The following is a 22,441-nucleotide window of genomic DNA, read 5'->3' on the forward strand; positions in this document are numbered from 1 at the left end:
GTACCCAAAATGGTAGTGAGCAATAAAGGATTTTTATGGTTCATTTAATGCATTTAAAGGTGTACTATTTTATCGAACAACTACAACAAATAAAGACATTATTTGATAGATAATACAAAGCAAAAAACGAATGTCACTAGAGTAGTCTTAGTTCGGTCTACTGGTATTTATATTTAAGGGTATGTTATGAATTTCTTTAAGATGAATACAGTTTCTGGTTTAGCTTAAACAGAATATTGCTTCTGGTTTTCTATTATCCTTAAAAGTTAACCTTAAGCAGCACATCACTACAATTAAAATTATATATATAGTTAATTGTTTAAATTATTAATTTTCAATCAAAAATAAGATGTTATGGATGAAAATATTTCCCGTCAAGAATAAAATGTTTTTAAAAATATTTATCGATATTAATGTGTTGACATAACATATTAAATATAAATTTCAAGACTTTACAAATTCTTATTAAAACTCAAATTTTAATATGATTATACTTGAAAATATAAAATACATTTAAATGATTGCATTGATTATGACATTTCATTAAATTTCTAATGGATAGGTTTCTTATGAGACGGTCTCATGTATCTTAATCTGTGAGACGGGTCAACCATAATGATATTCACAATAAAAAGTAATACTCTTAGCATAAAAAGTAATATTTTTTCACGGCTGGCCAAAATAAGATATATCTCTCATAAAATACGACCCCTGAGACCGTCTCACACAAGTTTTTGTCATTTCCAATTTGGTTATTCTAGAATTTGTAAATTTAATTTGTTTTTTAATTTTATGCTTCATAATCAATTTATTTGATTTGTGTTTAAGTCATTATCGATACTCTCATACATGTTAATTTTAATAATTATTTGTAAACAATAATACTTATTTTTTTTGTTAACAAATTTATATTGAATTAAACGTACACACCCGTAGGACTCAAAAGTCCAGACGAGCCAATTAATAGGCTCCCCATGCCCAGGGTTTGGACAAATCAAAATTAGTTGCAGCCATGTCTAACGCAGAAATTAATACGAAACATGGCAGAAATTTTTTTATTAATTAAAAAAGGTTTTAAAATGTAGATTAATCTGGAAAAATAAAATGAAAAGAAAGAGGAAAGTCAAAGGATAGCTAAAATCCAAAAGCTTCGGCCAACGAGCAACTCGTCTCTTTTAACAAATCTCAGATGATCATTTCACACATGCTCTCAGAGGTCCACAATTTAAATACAACTTAAATTAAAATTTTTGTTTTTATCGTGCGACGCAGTATGTTATATCTTATGTTCTATGGCATACATAAAATTTATAATTTCATATTTCTTAGTGGCAAAATAGCATCACAAATCTCACCTCAGTGCGTGCAGATCTTCGCACGAACGCCTCTTCGTAGATGGGTTTTCTCCAGCCGCCGACTGTGAAGGATAGATGGAAGCACAAGTGAAATGAGAGAAGATAGGGTTTATGATTTTTATAAATTGATGGTAATTAAGTCATTTGTAGTGTATTTTATCATTAAATTAAAATTATCACACCTAATAGAAGTGATATTTTATCTTTATATAAAGTTATTTATTAAGAATATCATGGACTTTCTAAAAGGTACCAAACGTGGGATAAAGATTATTATTTATCAATCCATCCCTCATCTCGTGTACCAAAATATGTCTATAATTATAAAAATTGTCTTTTTTTTTTTTTGTTTCAAAAAAAATTATTTAAATTATTTTTAAAAGTTATATCTGTGAGACGGATCAATCGGATCCATATTTTCCATGAAAAGTAATTTTTTACTTAAAAAGTAATATTTTGTCTTGATTTAGATATGTTGGATAATATCTCATAAAATTGATTGATGAGACGATCACACAATAATATAAAAAGTAATAGTACATCTGATTTAATTTATTAAATTTTGGGGTGTGATGTTTTATTTTGTCTTTTCAATAATTAATAAATATCAATAATAATAAGAAGAGATATGAATGAAATGTTGTAATTTTTAATCTTTTTATTGTTATTGATATTTATTATTTGATTAATGTGAAATAAATAATTAATGATTTGATTGATATTTGATAAATATTTAGTACACAAAATACAACCAAACTGAGATTTGATTTCATATATTCATAGTTATTGACAAATTGATATATTAACTACCTTAAAAAATTAATTGGTACATAATCCCAAAAAATATATTCAATTCACCCGATCTAATCTACTTTTAAGTACAATTATTATTATTATTAAACTAAATTAGATACATATTTAAACACTTTAAGATTATTTTACTAATTAAAAGTATAAAAATAAATTAAAAATATATTGTAATAAATGAGTGTCATACTCTTTTATAATAATATAATAGAACAAATGATAAACAAATCTAGATTCGTTAGACTTCTGAGTTCTGACTTTGCGTACAACACTCCATCTCTCATGGAGACCAACTTTTCTTTTTGAGTTTAAGCACTGAATCTGCCATTTGTCACCGTTGAAACTCGGTTCCCAGTGAAGGGAAAAAGATTCCCCCTTTTTTTGTGTGTGATCTAGGCTCATTGTAGCGTCAATATTTTCGACAATCAGAAGTCTGGACCTGTTTTATATTCGTAAAAACTTGGGCCAATGGGATTGTGAATGTGATTTGAATCGCCAAAGGTGAGAGTCAAACTATCCACCACCTGTATCGTTTACTGAATCTTGATGTTTGGCTTCATTGCCGGTGGGAAAAAAGTATGAAACTTGGGTTGTGTTTTAGTAGCGGCCAAGACAACTGTTTCAGATAATTAATGGTGATTTTAAGAAGTGTTCAAAAATCCCAGAGAAAAAAAGCAATGGGATTTAGATTTAAATCCGGATTTCAAGATTTCAATGTTTCAGGGTCGAAGAAATCATTGAGAACGTGCGCATGGTTCTTGAAGAAATGAACCCTTGACTTGGATTGCCATGCAGAGAGAAAGTCACTATTCATTGGAAGCAAAGACAGTGATTACTATGGGAACACCCAGGAAAAGAACCGTTATTTCCAAGTAACTCTACTTGCATAAGCTCTAGAATCGTTCATCGAGTTAGATTAATTTAACGAATGAATCATTCATGAAGTTCATCGGTGGATAGGGACCGGTGGGCTTGCCAATTTTCATATCAAATTTCAGTTTTTTGAGTTTTATTAGTCCGGGCTTCTGGTTCAGATTCGATTGATTATAATGTGGTTGCGTTCCTTTCTTTTGGCTGCAGCTTGAAAATGAGTAGAACAAATGAAACAATGAGGCTAACTGTTACAACTTTCGTGGGGATCATAGTTGGCTACTTCTTAGGGGTGTCCTTTCCATCACTTTCATTCACAAAGGCATGCGGATTCGACTCTTCCTCTTATAGATTTGTTACAATCGTGTCTCGTTAGGTAAATGCTTTTGAAGAAATGTTTTGTTTCATTAAACTTTGATGATCAATAGGCACTTCTGTCATCAAGAATCTTTCCTCCCACCGACATCGCTGACATTGACTACAAATGCCCTGATATCCCTACTCAAACGCTGTTAAATATGTGGTCTTCTCTTAAAGGTCCTAAAGGCATCTCACATGGATTTAACAATACCAAGGTACCCTTTTGTTTCGTATGCAAATCAGGAGGTTTAAATTTTTTCACCTCCTCACTGGTTTTGTATGTAAGGATAATTAATTGTCCTTTGAATTTATGAGAGTTGAAGGCGTAAGTCTAGTCTGATACCCATTTTTGTTTGGCTAAGAGACAGATTAAGAACATTTGCTGCATGCTTCCCTTCATTTTCTAACTTGTTCTGATAATTTTTATGCAGATATGGGTCGCGACAAATCCCCGAGGCGCTGAAAGACTACCGCCTGGTGTAATTGTACCCGAATCTGATTTTTATATGCACAGATTGTATGGTGCTCCTGAAGAGGTGTGTTTGTTGCCGTAATGTAATCGGAATGGTCAATTTTTTGCTTCACAGTTTAGAGTGAGAGGATAAGATATAACAGTCTTATTTTTTTTTAACACGAAATAACGAATCTGTGGCACAGGATTTGATCATAAAACCGAGGTATCTAATGACCTTTACTGTTGGATTGGAGCAAAAAATGAATATTGATGCTGCGGTGAAGAAGGTGACAGGGGATTCCATTTTAATGCTAATTTTACCATTTCTGTTTCATTGATTCATGAATTTGTACAGTTGACAGAAAACTTCACAATTTTGTTATTTCACTATGATAATCGGACAAGTGAATGGGAAGAATTCGAGTGGTCGAAAAGAGCCATCCACGTGAGTGTGCGGAAGCAGACTAAATGGTAATGATAAAGATGAGTCTTTTTTATGGTCTCCCACACTGCCTGCTGCAACGGATAACTGTATGATCTTGTTATTTTCATTCTCGCAAGGTGGTATGCAAAGCGCTTTTTGCACCCGGATATAGTGGCACCATACGATTATATATTTATATGGGATGAAGATTTAGGCGTGGAGAATTTTGGCTTTGAGGAGTAAGTAGGAACACTTAATATCTTTCCATCTTTGAGCTGATACTAAAAAGAAATGTTTGCTGAAATTACATGCCTACATTGCAGATATATAAAACTTGTGAAGAAGCATGGTTTGGATATTTCGCAACCCGGTTTATCCCCAGAGAGTGGAATGACATGGGAGATGACGCGAAAACGAAATGACACTGAAGTTCACAAGTATTGCAAGCAAAATTGTGTAGCGTGATTTATTTTGTCCCAGACGATTGTTGAAACTTGACCTCTTAGGATCTAATCATTCCTCTTCACAGAGATGCAGAGGAAAAGCAAGACTGGTGCAGAGAGGGTTTACCGCCATGTGCAGCGTATGTTGACGAATAAATATTAGCAATGTGATAATGTACATAGTTCTACTCACCAAGATGGGCGTGCTGTGCTCTTTTCTTTTTCTTTTATGTACAGATTTGTCGAGATCATGGCACCGGTGTTTTCTCGTGAAGCATGGCGCTGTGTCTGGCATATGATTCAGGTACAGAAACGTTTAGTTTAACATTTTCTATAACTAAGGCGAGCCCCGAAAAACACAGTGAAATCTGAAACGTTTATGCCATTTACTACAGAATGACTTAGTCCATGGATGGGGGCTTGATTTTGCGCTTAGGAAATGTGTGGAGGTCAGTAAGGAAAAGGTTACGTAAAGTAACTAAGTTCACTCCATCTTTACTCATGGGATTAACTATGTGCTTTCTGCGTCGTTCCTCAAGCCGGCTCGTGAAAGGATGGGAGTCGTGGATTCTCAGTGGATCGTGCACCAAACCATTCCTTCACTTGGAAATCAGGTATGCTACACATAATACTAAAATGTCAGGCGAATCGATTCACGTGAAATTTCTGATTTTACACTCATTTCAACAGGGTGAGGCCAAGAATGGCAAGTCACCATGGGAAGGGGTACGTATAGAAACTAACTGCAGCCTAAAAATGCCTTTTGTTCTTCTTTCATTCATCATGTAACTGAGTGAATCCTTTTGGTTTAGGTACGTGAGAGGTGTAGAAACGAATGGACAATGTTTCAAGACCGTCTTTCGGCTGCAGAAGAAGCCTACTACAAGGAAATGGGAATTGATCCACATAACTCTACGGCTAGATAACCAAAAAACTGTCGAAATTCACTCTCTTATCAGATTTTGGTAGTAGCAGATGTATAAGCCAGCCATGCTCTCTCTGTTTCTTCCTAGTTGATGATTAATTTCCGGATTATGGTTCGGTCAACTTCTTTTAGTCCGGGCTGACTTGCATTATTGTTTTATTCAAGTCCAAATTAGAATCTCACTCTTATCCAAATGTATCAAACACCGGTGGATTTTGTTTCCACCTTTCAGAAAAAGAACCACAAATCTCAACACTCAACACTAATGGTCTATGCAGGCAAAAAATTGATAAACAGTTGTTACGGGTTCTTCCAATGAACCAAGTACAAGAGAACAACAGAATCTTTACAATAATGTAACATTCTTGAATCAAGCATGCCCGGCGAAATAGAACCAAAAAAATTGGTCCCAGAAATGAAACAATGACCTGGTGAAACAGCGACGGGTGAACAAGATGACACCATGGAATACTCTGCGAGCATTCAAATGAATGGATACAAGCAAGTCTGGCTTGGTTAAATGACGAGCCAAAACTTTCATAGTCTTGAAAATGAAATGAAATTAAATGTGTTCCATTTCCAACAGGAAAAAAGAGAAGTGAAAATGAAATGACTTCAAGCGTGCTGATTTAGCTATCATGTCATTTTTACGATGGCTTCTTTCAATCTGTATACAGAAAATTCGGTAGACACAACTTGCAGTTCAAATTCAAAATACACGGTGAAGGGTCCAAATTGATTATTCCGACAAGAAAACCGACAGGACTCTGCTTCAGATCGATAGTATTACTAATCTTGAGCTAAAATCTAGCCGGAACAAAAAAATATGCTATGTAGAATTCCTTTCAAGTAGAAGACGTTGCATTAATCAAGAGGCAACCATTATTATTTTAAGGATGGAGAATTTGCTTACCACTTTAAGATACACAATTAAGCAAGAAAATATAACTACATCAATTAGGCCACGTACGTGCGTACCTCTTCTATACATAGCAATAAACAGAGTACTTAATTTCGAATTCCCCGAGATTTATTATAGCAAATCATCAATGGAGACACACAACCTCAATAAATTTACTAGATGCTACTATCCTGGCGGTATCGAAAAGTTTGTTCTGCTCCACTTCCAGTTGTCTTAAGCGCTTAGATTTTAGCACAAGTAACTCAACTCCCTCCATTTCAATTCCACAGCAAGTTATATCAACACTCTGCAAGTTCTTACAGCTCCTAACCATTGAGGCCACAGATTTCTCGGTCAATCCACGGCAGCCTCTAAGTTTCAATTCAATCAAGAAATTACATGAAGCAAGCATCAGAGTTAGCTCCTTATCGACCATCATTTCGTTAAAAGATAAATCCAACTTCCTCAGTCTCTTTAAATCCTGTCCTAAAGCGGTCAATAAACCAGATTCTCTCTCCACCACATCGCAATTTATCAAAGCGAGCTCCTCAAGCTTAACACCTATCGTCCTCGCAAAAACTTTCAACCCATCCCCAGTCACAAGACAGCAATTTTCCAACCTTAAACTTGTCAAACCCCTGAAATTCAAATTCTCAGCCAAAGCAATCAAATGAGTGTTATCAAGATCAAGAGGCAATCTTAATTCAAGTCTTTTCAAGTTGCATTTGCTTTGATTAATAAATTGCATAATACCCTCTTGGCTGCCACCATCATAAATCAGCAGAGAGTCCAAAGAAACACAATGCTCTGCAACTTTCAGCAATACCCCATCAACTATACTCCTACAAGCCCTCAACTTCAGTTCCTGGAGACCTTTCAAGATTTTCACAAAACCCGAAACGGAAGCGTGGTCTCCCAAACTCGCACAGCTCTGGAGCTGCAGTTTCTTAATGTTCTTGCAGTTTCTCCAGAGCAACCCAAGGCCAAGATCCTCGGACACAATTCCAGATAAAGATAGATTCTCCAAACAGAAATCCGCATCAAAAGCATCGATTTTTTCTTCAACCCCATAAGAATCCAGCACCGACACAGGGCTCGTGAAAAATAGGGAGAGGCATTTCAGACCACTGAAACAACGAAGCCAATGAAAACAAAGGGGTCTAAAGAGAGCGACGGAAATAGAAGAAAGATGAGCACAAGAAGTAGACATAACAACCAAAGAGAAGGGTGAGAGTGGATTGGTCAAGTAGCGGAGCTTTCGCAGCTTGGGGCAAGCAGCAGAGATGGAGAGCAAGAGGTTGTCACCAACTACGGCTAGTGGCGAGGTGGCTATAGAAAGATTAGTGAGAAAAGGGTGCTGGGAAAGAAAGGACGAGAAAGAAGCGATGGTGGTGGGGTCATATGGAGGGGGAAGATATAGCGAAAGAGAGGTGGTAGAAGAACGTAGGAGGCGGCGCCACCTCTTAGAGACAAGGGATACGGCGGCGAACGACGGCGGCCGTAAGCGGTGGAAGATTTCCTGTAGAAGCTCATCGCAGAGAAGAGTGTCCATTGTTCGATAAAAGTCCCTCTCTCGTTATTTATTATTTGGTCTCACAAAGTTGCTAGTATATAGTTGCTACCCCTCGTTTTCATGCGTGGGTATTATATATTTTTATTTTTAAAAAAAAATTATAAATTTCTAAACCACGAATTTTAAATACATTGGCTTTTTCTTTGTATCTTTTTTATTTAACTCAATATTTTTAAAAAATTAAAACAAAAATTGTAATCAAACTTAAGATAATGTTATTAAAAAAACTAGTAAAATGTTTTTATCTGTGAAATACGTTGATCTGATTTATAATAATTATTAAAATTAAAATTTTTCGATAAAATGGTATGATTTCATAAATTGGATTACGTCGGAAATTTATTTTATAAAATTGATTGGTTGAGATATTTTTGTGTTAAATTAAGAATAAAAGTAAATAGAATTTAATGGGCCCAAACGATATCTATTTATACCATATAAAATAATTAAATAAATAATTAGTTGGGGAAGATAGGAGTGTTCTGGTGGAGAATAAAGATGCCGTGGGAAGGACCAACTTTTCCATCTCAAAACAAATTAAAATGTTTGGTGATGGAAAAGGAAATGAAACGTCCACGTTAATTTCTTCTTTTACATTTCAAATTTTGTAAATTATTTTTTCTTCTAAAATAAAGTATAAAATTAATTTGGTAGTTTGTAATATGCAATTTCTCATCATGAAATTAGATTGTTAAAATAAAATTGTTAGATAAATAAAAATTCTACATGGGAAAATTAGTGAGAAATTTTTTTGTATAATTTTATAAGGCAAAAACTTGTGTGACACGGTCTCACATGTCGTATTTTGTGAGACAGATCTCTTATTTGGATCATCTATGAAAAAATATTATTTTTTTTTTGGAATATCGGTATGGTTGACACATCTCATATATAGATTCGTGAGACCGTCTCACAAGAAACCTACTTATTTTATAAAAACAAGTTGGCTCGATGTTATTTGTTAAAAAGTTTTTACAATATCTTAATAACTTATTTTTAGTGATATTTTTTAATATATATATATATATATATATATATATATATATATATATATATATATATATATATGTTAGAAACTTAATTTCGGTGGCTTGACAAATTAAGAGATTAAATCTACTGAATTAGCTAATCACGTACACACGAACTGACAGTTGTCTAACTGAAGTTTAATGCGCTGGTTATTTAAAGCAATTGAGACTAGCCGAACTGAATCTACTTTGTCAACTGGCTGATCAGTTGTGAGGTTACCCATCTACTTATCAGTTGCTCATTCAGCTGAACACATCATTAGTTGAAAAGGACATTCAACCGACAACATTACAAAGCAGACTGCAACTAGTAGTGGGACGCCGCATTTCAGACCTTGCAGTCAGTATATTGACGTGACAATCAACGGATATAAAGATTCAAATGTTACTTAATATTACCGTTGGAGAGAAGCCTATAAATAGCAGAGAGAAGCAGCTAAAGACAATTACGAAATTTTTTAATCAGTTGCGAAGAGTGAACTCGCAATCTTTCATATTGTTACTCTGCTAAAATTCAAACTCACCCTTATCATATATATTCATAGCTGTTAGGCTATCTTTCGAGCATTTTAGCACATTGTTATTACTGTGAAACTTGATCCTAGAGATCAGTTGTACTAAGTTTTTTATCAAGAAAATTGAGTTGTTAACTAAGAGTTTCAGTTTTGGCATTGTTAACTCCAATCTGAAGTGGGTCTGTACAAATCTTGTACTGATCAAAGTCTTTTAGTGGAAATCCTATCTTCGTGATAGAAGGGGTGACGTAGGAGTAATTGAAATCTCTGAACATCCAGAAACAATCTTTGTGCATCTTTTACAAGCTTTTTCAATTATTATATTTTATCTTTCAGTCAGTTATATTCCGCACTTTACTGTTAACTGACTGTGATCGACTGACAAGATTTTGAGGATCAGTTTTTTATCAAACTGATTCAAACCTTCGAAAAAGAGATAAAAATCGTGAGTGCTTATTCAACCCCTCTTCTAAACACTTCTTATCCTTTAACCGATCCTATAGATCTCTTGTGAGACGGTCTCACGGATCTTTATCTGTAAGACGGGTCAACCCTACCCATATTCACAATATAATGTAATACTTGTAGCATAAAATGTAATGCTTTTCATATATATATATATATATATATATATATATATATATATATTATTGAGATGAAAAATATATCAGTATCATTTGAAATTCGTTATTCAGAATTCAAAATATATCAGTATTGAGATGAAAAATATATCAGTATCATTTGAAATTCGTTATTCAGAATTCAAAATATATCAGTATCATTTGAAATTCGTTATTCAGAATTCAAAATATATCAGTATCATTTGAAATTTCAATTTCATTTTTCAATGTGCAACCAAAGATTTTGTTTGAATCGGGTTCCTTCTGTCTCCTACCAATTCCGTTTTGTTCTTAATTTTTTTTTATGTATTTTCATTGTTTATACAACTTACATCGAACGTATTCAAATCAATATCACTACTTATTTACACTACAATTATGAAGATCACAATGAACTGCAAATTTTTATAGGCAAAAACTTGTGTGAGACGGTCTTACGGGTCGTATTTTGTGAAACATATATCTTATTTGGGTCATCTATGAAAAAGTATTACTTTTTATGCTAAGAGTATTATTTTTTATTGTGAATATTGATAGGGTTGACCCATTTCACAGATAAAGATTCGTGAGACCGTCTCACAAGAGATCTATTCATTTTTATAATATTAAAGTCATCTTATGATAGGTATAATTATAATAAAAATAAGTATAAAATTAATTTGATTTTTTTTTCTATTTAACTTATTTAACAATGAAAATAAATTCGAAAATTTCAAAATGATTGAGTCCAAATAAAACCTTAAAAATATTTAGTTATCTTGTAGAATTTGCGACCAATGGTCACTTCTTGTTCTTGAAGTATTTATGGAAACCAAATCTTAATGCATGTTTACAAGTCATTGGACGACTCACTAATTGCAAGATGAAAAGAATCATTTAAGAGGAATTGTAAAAGTATAGATAATGGATACGTCTCTTTATAAAAAGCATATATAAAACATACAAAAACACTTGTGAGATTCTGTCACGAGTCAAATTTGTGAGATAAATCTCTGAACCGATCTGCTCCATAGAAAAATATTAATCTCTATGCTAAAACTATTACTTTTTTATATATATAAATATGAACTATGTAAACTCGTTTCATAAATATAAATATTTGAGATTGCTATAGTCTACATAGACTTACTCTTTCATTCAACCAATTTAGAATTTTCAATGCTTAATTCAACCAAGGCAAAATTATATAAGTTTTACTATTTCATTTAAAATGATATAGTAATATTAAAGTCGTTTCTATTAAGAAGTTCTGTTAAATATTTTCCCGTACATCTATTAATTTTGTCCTTTTTTATATATTTTGTCAAGTGGAGGCAAATTATTATTATTAATTTTAGAGTCATTCCACTATTCCACTTAGCTCTCAATTTTTATTTATTTTTCCTTGGCATATAATCAAATAATAAATAAGAGAGGAGTGGTCAAAAAAATTTGCACGATAGAAAAAGATAGAGAGGTAAAGTCATGTTTTCGGAGCTTTGCGAATCATTAAATTTGCAAAAGTGTTTGGGAAATTTTAACCTGAAATTTTATTAGCATGCTATCAAAAAATGCTTATTTTTTCATAATAATTATATTTTTTTAAAAAATAAAAATAAATAACAAAAACTTAAAAATTAAATTTTAATTGAAAAAGTATGCTAACCTCATCCCATCAAAAATATTATATATACATGATTTATATTTTGAATTCAAATTGATATGATGACATGCAAACTCGCGGCCGCTATACTTTGGTATGTACTAATAAACCTCATAACTAATGCATTAAATTATGAATCACGTTGGGTACAAGATGTGTTACAAACTCGTCCGATAAAATATTGATAAGATAAATAAAACTTCTGATCTCTCTTCAAACTCATTTACCATACAAACTCAAACACCCTCTCGAGACAAAACCTAATAATATTAATTATTAAAAAGATACACTGCTGTTATATATATTATAAAAATTATATATTCATGTAATAACTAATCATGATATTTTAAAATGTCATATTTATATTACCCTAATAGCGCGTTTGGTGTCATTTGTTCTTCTCGTAAATTGAAAAGTCCAAATTAATCATCAGGCCAATGATAAATACTCATTAAAGCCATCTCCAACCATAAAATCTATTTTGATGCAAATTTTACATTAAAATAATGCGATTTATGCACTAAATATCTAATTTTTATGATTAAATATCTAATTATTCAAATATTTGGTGCAGGGGTCTCCTCGGCTGCGCTATTTTGGATAAAGAGCGCAACCCCCGTTGAAACAATTAACACTGCATCGTTGGAGATGGCCTAAGCATTTTGAAGCCATATCCAAAGATATCTTTCCAATTTTAGACAATAAAAACGATGAGAATGATTTTTTTCAACAAAACACCCTTTCCACGATTAAAACCCTACATCATTGTTTGATTAGTATGATATGATAAGTAAATCGTATATAATAAAAATGATTATAAAATAAAAATAAAGATAAATAATACAGTATGATAAGTTATATGATGTTTGATATTATTTTAAATTCTTGGTTAATTTTTTACTTATATTATGATTACTAAAGTGTTCTCATCATATATTAATTAATAATATATTCTTAAAATGATTGAATAAATAAATAAATTTTTTAGAATTAATTTATTTAAAAAATAAAAAAATAAAAATTTAAATATTATATTAATTATTAACTTTTTTATTAATTTCTGAAGACAACTAACAAATCAATTAAATTATAAAAAAAATATAAATTAAGTAATAACATAAATATGCATTTATTATTATAATTAAAATAACAATACAAATTTGAATATTAAATCACGGTTAATATAATAATAATAATTAAAATACGATTAATAATAACTAAATTAGTTATAATACCAGTCCAATCATAAATTACATTCAAGCATTACTAAATTGTTGAATTTATAATTATTTTATATGTTAGAATATTACAAGAAAATTTAAATTAATTAAACATTATATCTTTTCCTCAAAAGATTATATGAGTAGATTTCTTGTGAGACCGTCTCACGAATCTTTATCTGTGAGACAGATCAACTATATCGATATTCATAATAAAAAGTAATACTCTGAACATAAAAAGTAATATTTTTTTACAGATGACTCAAATAAGATATTTGTCTCACAAAATACGATCCGTTAAACTGTCTCAAAGGACCTGTCACCTTTATTGCCAACCATTTACATTTTACAGATACATTCTCCATATCCCAAAAGATAGTGCTATTTTATCTAATTCACAAACACAATCTTTATTTATAAACTACACCAAACATATTACATATTATAATATTAATTCATAATTATAAAAACCAAATATATTATAAAATTTTCACGCTAATTATTTATCACTTATATTACATTTTCATCGCACGTTCCAAAAATAGAAAATCAGACAAATTTAGATAATAAAAGAATACTAACTCAAGATAATTATATAATAATTATACATAATATGGTTTTTCCTGAGAAAATTTCCATATTTCCATCCCAAAACCCCGCGCACTAAAACCCTAGTTTCCTAAATTTCCTCTTCCCCTGATGATCACCCCTCTTCCTCGATTTTCACCTGAGAAAAATGCTACCATTTGCTCCAGTTCTGCTTTATGCCCTCTTCCTGCTGCTGCATAATGCGAACTCGCTGTCGAGCTCCGGCCCTCACGTTGCCGATGTTAACATACTCTTGCCTCCCAAAATGACTTACCCAGTCGAATACAGACTTCAAGGCAGCGACGGTTGCTTCAAATGGTACGTTGTACATCCACTATGTTGAATCCAACTCCTGGGTTCATGTTTATGTCTTCTTGTGTGGTGAGAAGTAGCTGGTTTTGGTTATGAGTTGTGTGTTTGTTGGGTGCTTGATTAGGTCATGGGATCACCAAGACATTTTATCTGTGTTTCCGGAGTACAATTCGAGCAGTCGTTGCTCGACGAGTGCCCGATTGAAGTCCATTGCTCCATATGGCGGGAGAAAGGAGACTGCTGTTTACGCAACTGATTTGAACTCTGGAATGGTGATTCGCTGCAAGGTTTACATTGACGCTATCTCGAGGGTCCAGATATTTCATAACTCCATCAAGCTTGACCTCGACGGGTTGGCTACTCTTCGTGTTCGGGCCTTTGATAGTGAAGGTAATGCTGAAAATATACTGGCTCGTTACTTTTGGAATGCGTGGCTTTTTTTCCCCTCTCTCTCGACCATTTTATTCTCTTTCGGCAAACTCATCTACTCATATTTCGAGTTTCATGTGTAAGCAATGCTTCTTTTTTTTTTTTTTTTTTTGGGGGAGGGAAAGAGTGGGGGTTGGTTTATTTTGAAGTATAGTATCTATCGTCTACAACTGCTGTTCCCCAAATTTCAAAATTTTCAAGTTGTTGGAGTACTCCTTTGTCAGAATCATAAGCTTCGTTTTTTTTATGAAAAATAATGATATTAAAGCAGATGAGAGGAGATCGAAAGCTCTGAGGGGGTCATTGGCTCGTCTGGCTTTTTTATCTTTTTGTTGCATACTGCATTTTGTTAACTGTGCTTGCACAACGAGTCCACGTGTGTTTTCCGCGTGTGAAAGTGCTTGTTTCTCTGTTTTGTGTATTGTCATCATTTATTTTCTCATTCTATCTCTGATACACAGAAAATGTATTTTCCTCATTGACGGGACTGCGATTCAGTTGGCGACTGATGCCTGAAATTGATGGGTTTCCTCATAACCTTATCCATGTTCCTTTGAAGGAATCTCCATTGAGCGATTGTGGTGGCTTGTGTGGTGACTTGGACATCCAGGTGAAGCTTGAAGAAAGTGGTGTATATTCGGATCTGTTTGTAGTGAAAGGCACTGGAATTGGGCATGAGATAGTTTCTGTTCATCTGCTAGAACCATCATTCATGCATTTGGAAGATAAAATTGTTTTGACTGTTGCAGAAGCAATGTCATTGGATCCTCCATCACCTGTTTTTCTTCTTATCGGTGCTGTTGTCAATTACAAGTTGAAGGTTATTCGTAATAATAGTCCACATTTGGTAAGTTTACCCTCTCCTTTCCATCAATGGTCAGTTTTGAATTCTTCAGTTGCTCAGGTGGAGAGAGAAATGGGTAAAGTTCATGCATTGGACTTAGGGATGACCACAGTTGTTGTTGATGATACTAGGGTTGTTGGGCACATGCAAACATCATCTCTTCATGTCGTCTTGCCCGATTCTTTGTTGTTGTTTATATCCCCTCTATCTCTACACGGAGATCTTTCTGAGGGCACCAGGCCCATTCCCTCTGTATCACGCTGGTATGTTGTTTATGGCAGACAATATCTCGTTGAGGTGAAGGTTTTCTCGCCGGGACCTGGGGCACAAGAAATTTACATAACAGAAAGCGATGATATTGAAATTCACGATAGCAATGAGTTCTGGAATATTCTTCCGGTATCAGATGCTATAATAACCAAACCGAATTATAGAATCCTCAATGCAAATTTATGTGGATTGGGAAGGCTGACTGCAACTTTGGCTTACAACAGTGGAGATGAAATGAGAATAGAAGTTCTTAAGGTTGTTCAAGAAGTCATGGTCTGTGATCAAGTTAAATTCACTATTAAACGAGAGAGTGGTGCTTCTGACAGTATTCTCCTCCCGTGGGTCCCTGGTGTGTATCAGGATTTGGAGTTGGAAGCAAGTGGAGGTTGCGCAATGTCTTCCAGTGACTATAAATGGTTTTCATCAGATGTGGCTGCTGTATCTGTGTCGGCTTCTGGAATTGTTCAGGCAAAAAAGCCGGGAAAAGCAACTATCCGAGCAGTGTCTATCTTTGATTCATTGAATTATGATGAGGTGGTTGTTGAAGTTACGTTGCCCTCCTCAATGGCTATGCTTCCTGGATTCCCTGTGGAGACTTCTGTTGGAACATATCTTCATGTTTCTGTGACACTAAAGGCACCAGGTGGATCCTACTTCTATGCATGTGATGCTTTCAGGTCTTTGGTGAAATGGAAAACTGAAAGTGAGTCTTTTATAATTGTCAATGGAACTGTTGGTTTAGTTTTTCCGAACAAGCAGGAAGATGTTGAACTCAAATCCTTATCACATGGGACTCCATGTGCTTGGACCCTTGTTTATGCATCTAATCATGGTCGCTCTCCGGTGCATGCAACATTGACTACAGAACATCAACATTTTGACCAGACTAGTATAGTCCCCGTTGTTTTGAAAGCGTCTTCAAGTATTGCAGCATATTTACCTCTCATAGTGCATCAGGCGAGCAATGGGAACCAGTTTGGTGGTTACTGGTTTGACTTAGTTCAGGCCCAATCGCAGAATCAGTTAAGTAATTTGGATCATCTATATCTTGTCCCTGGAACACACATGGATATAATGTTAAAAGGGGGACCAGAAAGGTGGGATCAAGATATTGAATATATTGAAACGGTGGAAGGTTTAGATGAACATCAATTGCACGTGAAAGATAGAGCGGTCATTTATCAAATACCAACCAGCAATGGTAATGCATACAGAATAGTATGTGAAAGTTTGGGGACTTTTAAACTCATTTTTAGGCGTGGTAACTTAGTTGGAAAAGATCATCCTTTGCCTGCTGTAGCGGAAGTACAGTTATCACTTGCATGTAGTTTTCCATCTACCATTGTAATAATAGCTGATGAAGCTTTGAATGCACCTCAAATTTTACAATCTGCTGTTCAGGCTAACCGTACACCAGTAGGAATTCGTGTATCTCCAATTACAGTTGCCAATGGACGGAGAATACGAGTGTCCTCAGTTGGTATTAGTGATTCTGGAAAACCATTTGCAAATTCATCTTCTCTCGATTTAAGGTGGGAACTTATTGGATGCCAAGGTATGGTACTCATGGATGATGCCTACAGTTCATCAACAGCAAAATCCAGTTGGGAGAGATTTTTAATCTTGCAAAATTCATCTGGACTGTGCACCATTCGCGCTACGGTTGTTTCCTTCATCGATTCTATTGGCCATCATGATTTTACCAGGATGCCTGAAAGTTCAATGAATAATCTGACAGATTCAATCCAGCTGCAACTCGTTTCTACTCTTAGAGTTAGTCCAGAGTTTAGCTTGTTGTTTTTCAGTTTGGAAGCCAGGTTGAATCTCTCAATCAGTGGAGGGAGCTGCTTCTTGGATACAATGGTAAATGATACTCAAATTGTGGGAGTTATACAGCAAAGTCCTGCTCATCATTGTCAACATTTAATGCTGGCTCCTAAAAGCTTGGGGTCTGCACTTGTGACTGTTCACGATATTGGTCTTGTTCCTCCACTTGTTGCATCTTCTTCAGTCCAAGTTGCAGATATTGAGTGGCTAAAGATTACAACTGGAGAATATATAAGCATCATGGAAGGAAATATGCAGTCTCTACATTTTTTGGCCGGGGTTGGGGAGGGGTGGAGCTTTGACTCTTCTCAGTACATTTACATGAATATCCGTGTTCATATTGAAGATGATATGGTTGAGCTTGTGGAGGATTATGATTTTGCATTTGTGGGAGATGGGTGTGTGCATGCGCCGAATTTCACCATCCGAGGTACTCATCTTGGGGTAACAACTATTTATCTTAGTACTGTCCAACATTCTGGACTTGAAATTGTGAGCGAACCAGTCAAGGTGGAAATCTATGCCCCACCAAGAATACATCCCAGTGATATATTCCTAGTACCTGGTGCATCTTTTGTGCTCTCTGTACGAGGTGGTCCTAAACTTGGTACACATGCTCAATATGCGAGTATGGACGGTCAGATTGCAGAGGTTCACAAGTCTTCAGGTCGACTCTCAGCCATTTCTCCTGGGAACAGTACAGTAGTTGTCACAATATACAGTACTGGTGATTTCTTGCTTTGTCAAGCATACGGTTCTGTTAAAGTTGGGATTCCTTCTTCAGCGATTCTGAATGTTCAGAGTGAACAACTTGCTGTTGGCCGGTTGATGCGAATACATTCTTCTCTGTCGGAAGGAAATTTATTTTCCTTTTACGGGCTTTGTAAAAATTTCAATTGGACTGTGGAAGACAAGGAGATTCTGAATTTTCATGTGGCAAATCATGCACCAGAAGTAGAGCATGACAGTTTAAGAAATATTCCGTCTGGTTCCTTGAACAAGCAAGAGAGTAGCTTTATTCAAATTATGTATGGATTATCTGCTGGCAAGACAAATGTTACTGTTTCTTTCTCCTGTGATATTAGATTGTCGAATTCATTTTCGAAGTCAGTGTTTTATAGTGCATCTAGATTACTGTGGGTGGTCTCTGATCTTCCACTTGCTCTTGGATCACCAATGACCTGGATCCTTCCTCCTCATTATACATCATCAGATCTATTACCTTTATTTTCTCATGGGTACAACAAAGGGGATCCGCAAAGTGATAAACTGGCGATTGCGTATTCTCTGTTAGGGCATTACAATAGGAAGAATGAGGAGGTGCAGGATGCTGCAATACATATCAAAGGTGCTAAAATCATAACAAAGGGATTTGACAATCTTGTGTGCATCCAAGCGAAAGACAGGTCAACTGGGAGAACTGAGGTTGCTTCTTGTGTGAAGGTTACCGAGGTTGCTCAAATAAGAATTGTGACAGATGAGTTTCCTGTCCACGCGCTACCCATGGGTGCACAGCTTGATCTTCCAATCAAATATCACGATGCTCTTGGAAATCCATTTCACGAGGCTCATAATGTTACGCTGTTTGAAGCTGAAACCAATAATCCTGATGTTATCTCAATCAACAGCAGCTATCAAAATGGGGGTATCCGTATTCTAGCAAAAAACCAAGGGATGGCCCTTTTACAGATATCCTTCATCAATAATCCTCAGAAATCAGACTATGTTCTGATTTCTGTCGGGCCGCTCTTATATCCTCAGAATCCAGTCATGCACCGAGGAACAAGCCTTAATTTTGGCATTAAGGGCTTCGGGGATTCAAATTCAGGCCAGTGGTTTAGTGGCAATGCGAGTATTTTATCTGTGGAGAGACTATCAGGAAAAGCTGAAGCTATACGAGCAGGTCAAACCCATGTTAACTTCAAGAGTTCAAGTTTGCATCTTAGCACTCAGGTTACTGTGTTGGAGACGAATACTGTGTTGGTTGAGCCTCCAAAAGAGGTACTTACGAACGTGCCATTTCCACTGAAGGGATACGCCTTCACAGTAAAATTTAGTGATGCTTACACGGACCTTCATGAAGCTGTCGGGAACAACATTCTATCCTTGTTTGAGTGTGCAGTCGACCCTCCCTACATTGGGTTTTCTAAGCCATGGAAGGATCTTGACACTGATAATCTGTATTGCTTGTTCTTCCCTTATTCTCCAGAACATTTGGCACGATCAACTCCCAACTTGGGAGATACCGGACATCATACATCAGTTTCTGTCAGAGCTTCACTCAAAGGAAACCATCATATTTCTGGTTCTGCATCCGCTGTTTTTATTGGTGGCTTTACTGTACTTGAAATGGACCAACCTTCATTGCATCTTAACATGACACCAGACTCAAACAAGAGGATTTTAACCATTATCGGGAATACTGATATCAAGATCAATTGGCGTGACAGGGATCACCTTTCCATTAGACCCATCAGGGAGAGGGGAGATGCCGGGGAAGGGAAGCATGTGCGATATGAGGTCAAAGTTCTTGGAGGCAAGAGTTTTGAAGATCAACTCACCCTCTCACTCCCAGCAACGGGCCAAAGTGTTGAAATTAATGTTAGTTTTGAAGCTGAGGAGAGCAAAGCAGTGGTCAAAACAGCAGTTGTCACTTCATGGATTGGTGTAGTGGCTATTTTCTTCTTGTTGATATTAACTGTGACCTTCCTGATATATTGCCTTGACAAACCTGATAGATCAGAACCCATTATTCGTTCTGGCACCCCAAGCGTGGCAGCACCTGTCACTCCTAACCGATCTAGCCCTGCCGTTGTAAATGATCAGTCTCCTCGGACACCACAGCCGTTCATAGACTATGTTCGGAGGACATTGGATGAAACTCCATATTACAGGCAAGAGTTCAGGAGGAGGATCAATCCTCAAAATACATATTAGCTTGCATCGAGTAAAGTTTGCAGTGTATTTTAAGCCGCCTTGCCTCATCTTGTAAACTAACATGTAAGGGCCATCATTTCATAACAGTCTGTGTGTGTGAACTTAATATCATATTATAATGTTCCTTGTACAATTTTGTAGGACATAAGGATTACACATTTACACATGTTATTGGCCTTTGTGGATTAGGTGAGTTACTTTCATCTAGTGGTTTGGTCGATTTAATTGTCGAACTTTTCCCACTATTTTTTGCTTATCTTTATGCAGATAAGATGTGGAAGTATAGTATATTGAACTAATTTACCATGATAGACCTGATGATAATATATATTTACTGCTCGTGAAGAAAGATGAGATCGTCTTGTACTGATACAAAATTTTGGCTGGTTTTCAGTTGAGAAATGTTAAAAGTTAAAGATAGTGCTTTATATCCATCTATTCACCTTGGTGTGATCACCTATTGCCTCTTTATTATGTAGGCGTCAAGAATGTAAAAGCTAAGAACCCAAACCCTCTGCCGCCACCTTGTGTCAGAGAAACTATACAGCTGGTTTGGTGGAGGATATAGGAATTAGAAAATGTTTAGTGAAGGGATATGGTGGTTTTGGTGCTAATCATTGTGGTGATTTCTTGATATCTCCTTTTTCTTATTGTGAAGCATCAGGCATTGGCGATGCCGTTGAACCCTTAAGTTTCACAAAAATACGGAAACGAGCCCAAGCCAAAGCTTTGCAGGGGAACACAGGTGAGGCAAATCCCCAAGCACGTTTACGATACTGAGGTTATCTTGAAACATAATCCGGAAACTTTATCACCTGTGTTCGGTAATGAATATGGTGAGCCTGGTCAGAGTTATGCGGGATATGGTGACGGCGATTATAGACGTGATGTGACTATGGTAGCGGCAATAGTATCACAGGTTCTTTGCAAAATGGAATGTCTATTACCTTATTTACTCATTCATGTTTCTTAGTTCGTGAAAATGATTGGAATCTGAATCTAGTGTATTGTCACATACTTTTGTTGTGTAATTCATAAACTTGAATTAATAAATAATTTATTCACACATTAGTATTTGTTTTAGTTTTTAAATTAATTTTAATTTTTAAAAAAATGGTTTTAAATTAATTTTATAATATATTATCTAAACAATTCATCTATTTAATTTATAATCTCGAATTTGTTAATGGCATTTTTTCTTTGGTGGTTATTATCGAGTCTTCTACGAATTTAGTGCAGCAAGTTAGTTATCAACGATAATAAGTAGAGAAAAAGGAATAGGAGAATTTGCCATGTATGCTTGGATATTTTAGAAACCAATGATGAATGATTTGAAAAATGTAAATCACTTGCCTCATCAAGAAAATTATTTTATATTTGCATCAATGGCAACTCAAATTCCCAACAATTTTGGAGTTCAATTAACTTGTAGAAATGAAAACTTTGAGATATAAACAATTATTTTGAGATTACGAAGGAGCAATATCAGTCTTCGACCTATTTGAATTTTATACCTAAAATTTACACTGAACATATATGACTTGTCAGACCCCTTTAATGTATAAAAAAAATATTATAATAATTATAGTTTTTAACAAATTTAATTTTTAATCAGTAGATTTACAGCAAGAAAACAATTTAAAATCCATTCAACTTTTTCCCTTCAAAAATTTTCTCGCGTCGAATAATTTCAGTGAATGTCAAATACATCTGAAACTGGTTTTGAGTGTCCGTCTGACTTGGATCCATTTCCATCCCTTCAAATTCGAAGAAAAAATTCAATCCCTTTAAATTCCAAGGAAAAAAACATGAACATTATAATAAGATTGAGATTTGATCTAACTCAATCTCAAAATTTAAGTCTAAGAGGAGGATTGCCCATGTCTGAAATTGGTTGAGTATCCAGTCTTACTTGGATCTATTTCCATTCATTTCAATTCCAAGAAAAAACACATGAACATTCAATATTTAGAGGAAAAACACATGCATATTAAAGATTGAGATTTTGATCTAACTCAATCTCAAAATTTAGCTCTAGAGATTTTACAAGTTCATATATATAAATTTCAAAAACTTAATTCAATCGATATGTGATAT

The 22,441-nt window shown here is 34.9% G+C and overlaps 3 protein-coding genes across 15 annotated transcripts; 2 read left to right on the forward strand and 1 right to left on the reverse strand.

Annotated features, from left to right (window-relative positions):
- Window positions 1–2,448: 2,448 nt before the first annotated feature.
- LOC140840507 (uncharacterized) lies at window positions 2,449–5,860 on the forward strand. The gene is made up of 14 exons (XM_073207694.1): window positions 2,449–2,663; window positions 2,886–3,034; window positions 3,243–3,607; window positions 3,824–3,928; window positions 4,050–4,133; window positions 4,202–4,317; window positions 4,408–4,509; window positions 4,594–4,707; window positions 4,800–4,853; window positions 4,951–5,017; window positions 5,109–5,162; window positions 5,253–5,327; window positions 5,404–5,439; window positions 5,526–5,860. The coding sequence occupies exons 3-14, from the start codon at window positions 3,551–3,553 to the stop codon at window positions 5,637–5,639; spliced, it is 978 nt and encodes a 325-aa protein (XP_073063795.1). The 5' UTR covers window positions 2,449–2,663; window positions 2,886–3,034; window positions 3,243–3,550; the 3' UTR covers window positions 5,640–5,860.
- A 642-nt stretch (window positions 5,861–6,502) lies between these two features.
- On the reverse strand, window positions 6,503–8,144 carry LOC140841500 (uncharacterized). The gene has a single exon (XM_073208984.1). It carries the CDS (start codon window positions 8,089–8,091, stop codon window positions 6,685–6,687), a length of 1,407 nt encoding a protein of 468 aa, XP_073065085.1. The 5' UTR covers window positions 8,092–8,144; the 3' UTR covers window positions 6,503–6,684.
- Window positions 8,145–13,773: 5,629 nt separating this feature from the next.
- LOC140841501 (nuclear pore complex protein GP210) lies at window positions 13,774–21,370 on the forward strand. 13 transcript variants are annotated; one of them, XR_012120203.1, is made up of 6 exons: window positions 13,774–14,043; window positions 14,162–14,427; window positions 14,928–20,407; window positions 20,486–20,533; window positions 20,612–20,737; window positions 20,824–21,370. XR_012120203.1 is itself a non-coding variant. In XM_073208986.1 (3 exons), the coding sequence occupies exons 1-3, from the start codon at window positions 13,874–13,876 to the stop codon at window positions 20,342–20,344; spliced, it is 5,853 nt and encodes a 1,950-aa protein (XP_073065087.1). In that variant the 5' UTR covers window positions 13,774–13,873; the 3' UTR covers window positions 20,345–20,547. The 13 variants fall into 13 exon arrangements, 1 of the variants encoding a protein (XP_073065087.1); XR_012120208.1 differs by lacking the exon at window positions 20,612–20,737 and having other exon boundaries at window positions 20,824–20,871; window positions 21,003–21,369; XR_012120205.1 differs by lacking the exon at window positions 20,612–20,737 and having other exon boundaries at window positions 14,928–20,533; window positions 20,824–20,871; window positions 21,003–21,369.
- The last annotated feature ends 1,071 nt before the right edge of the window (window positions 21,371–22,441 follow it).

This window comes from Primulina eburnea, chromosome 9 (genome assembly GCF_022965805.1).
Source record: "Primulina eburnea isolate SZY01 chromosome 9, ASM2296580v1, whole genome shotgun sequence".
Taxonomy (NCBI): Eukaryota; Viridiplantae; Streptophyta; class Magnoliopsida; order Lamiales; family Gesneriaceae; genus Primulina; species Primulina eburnea.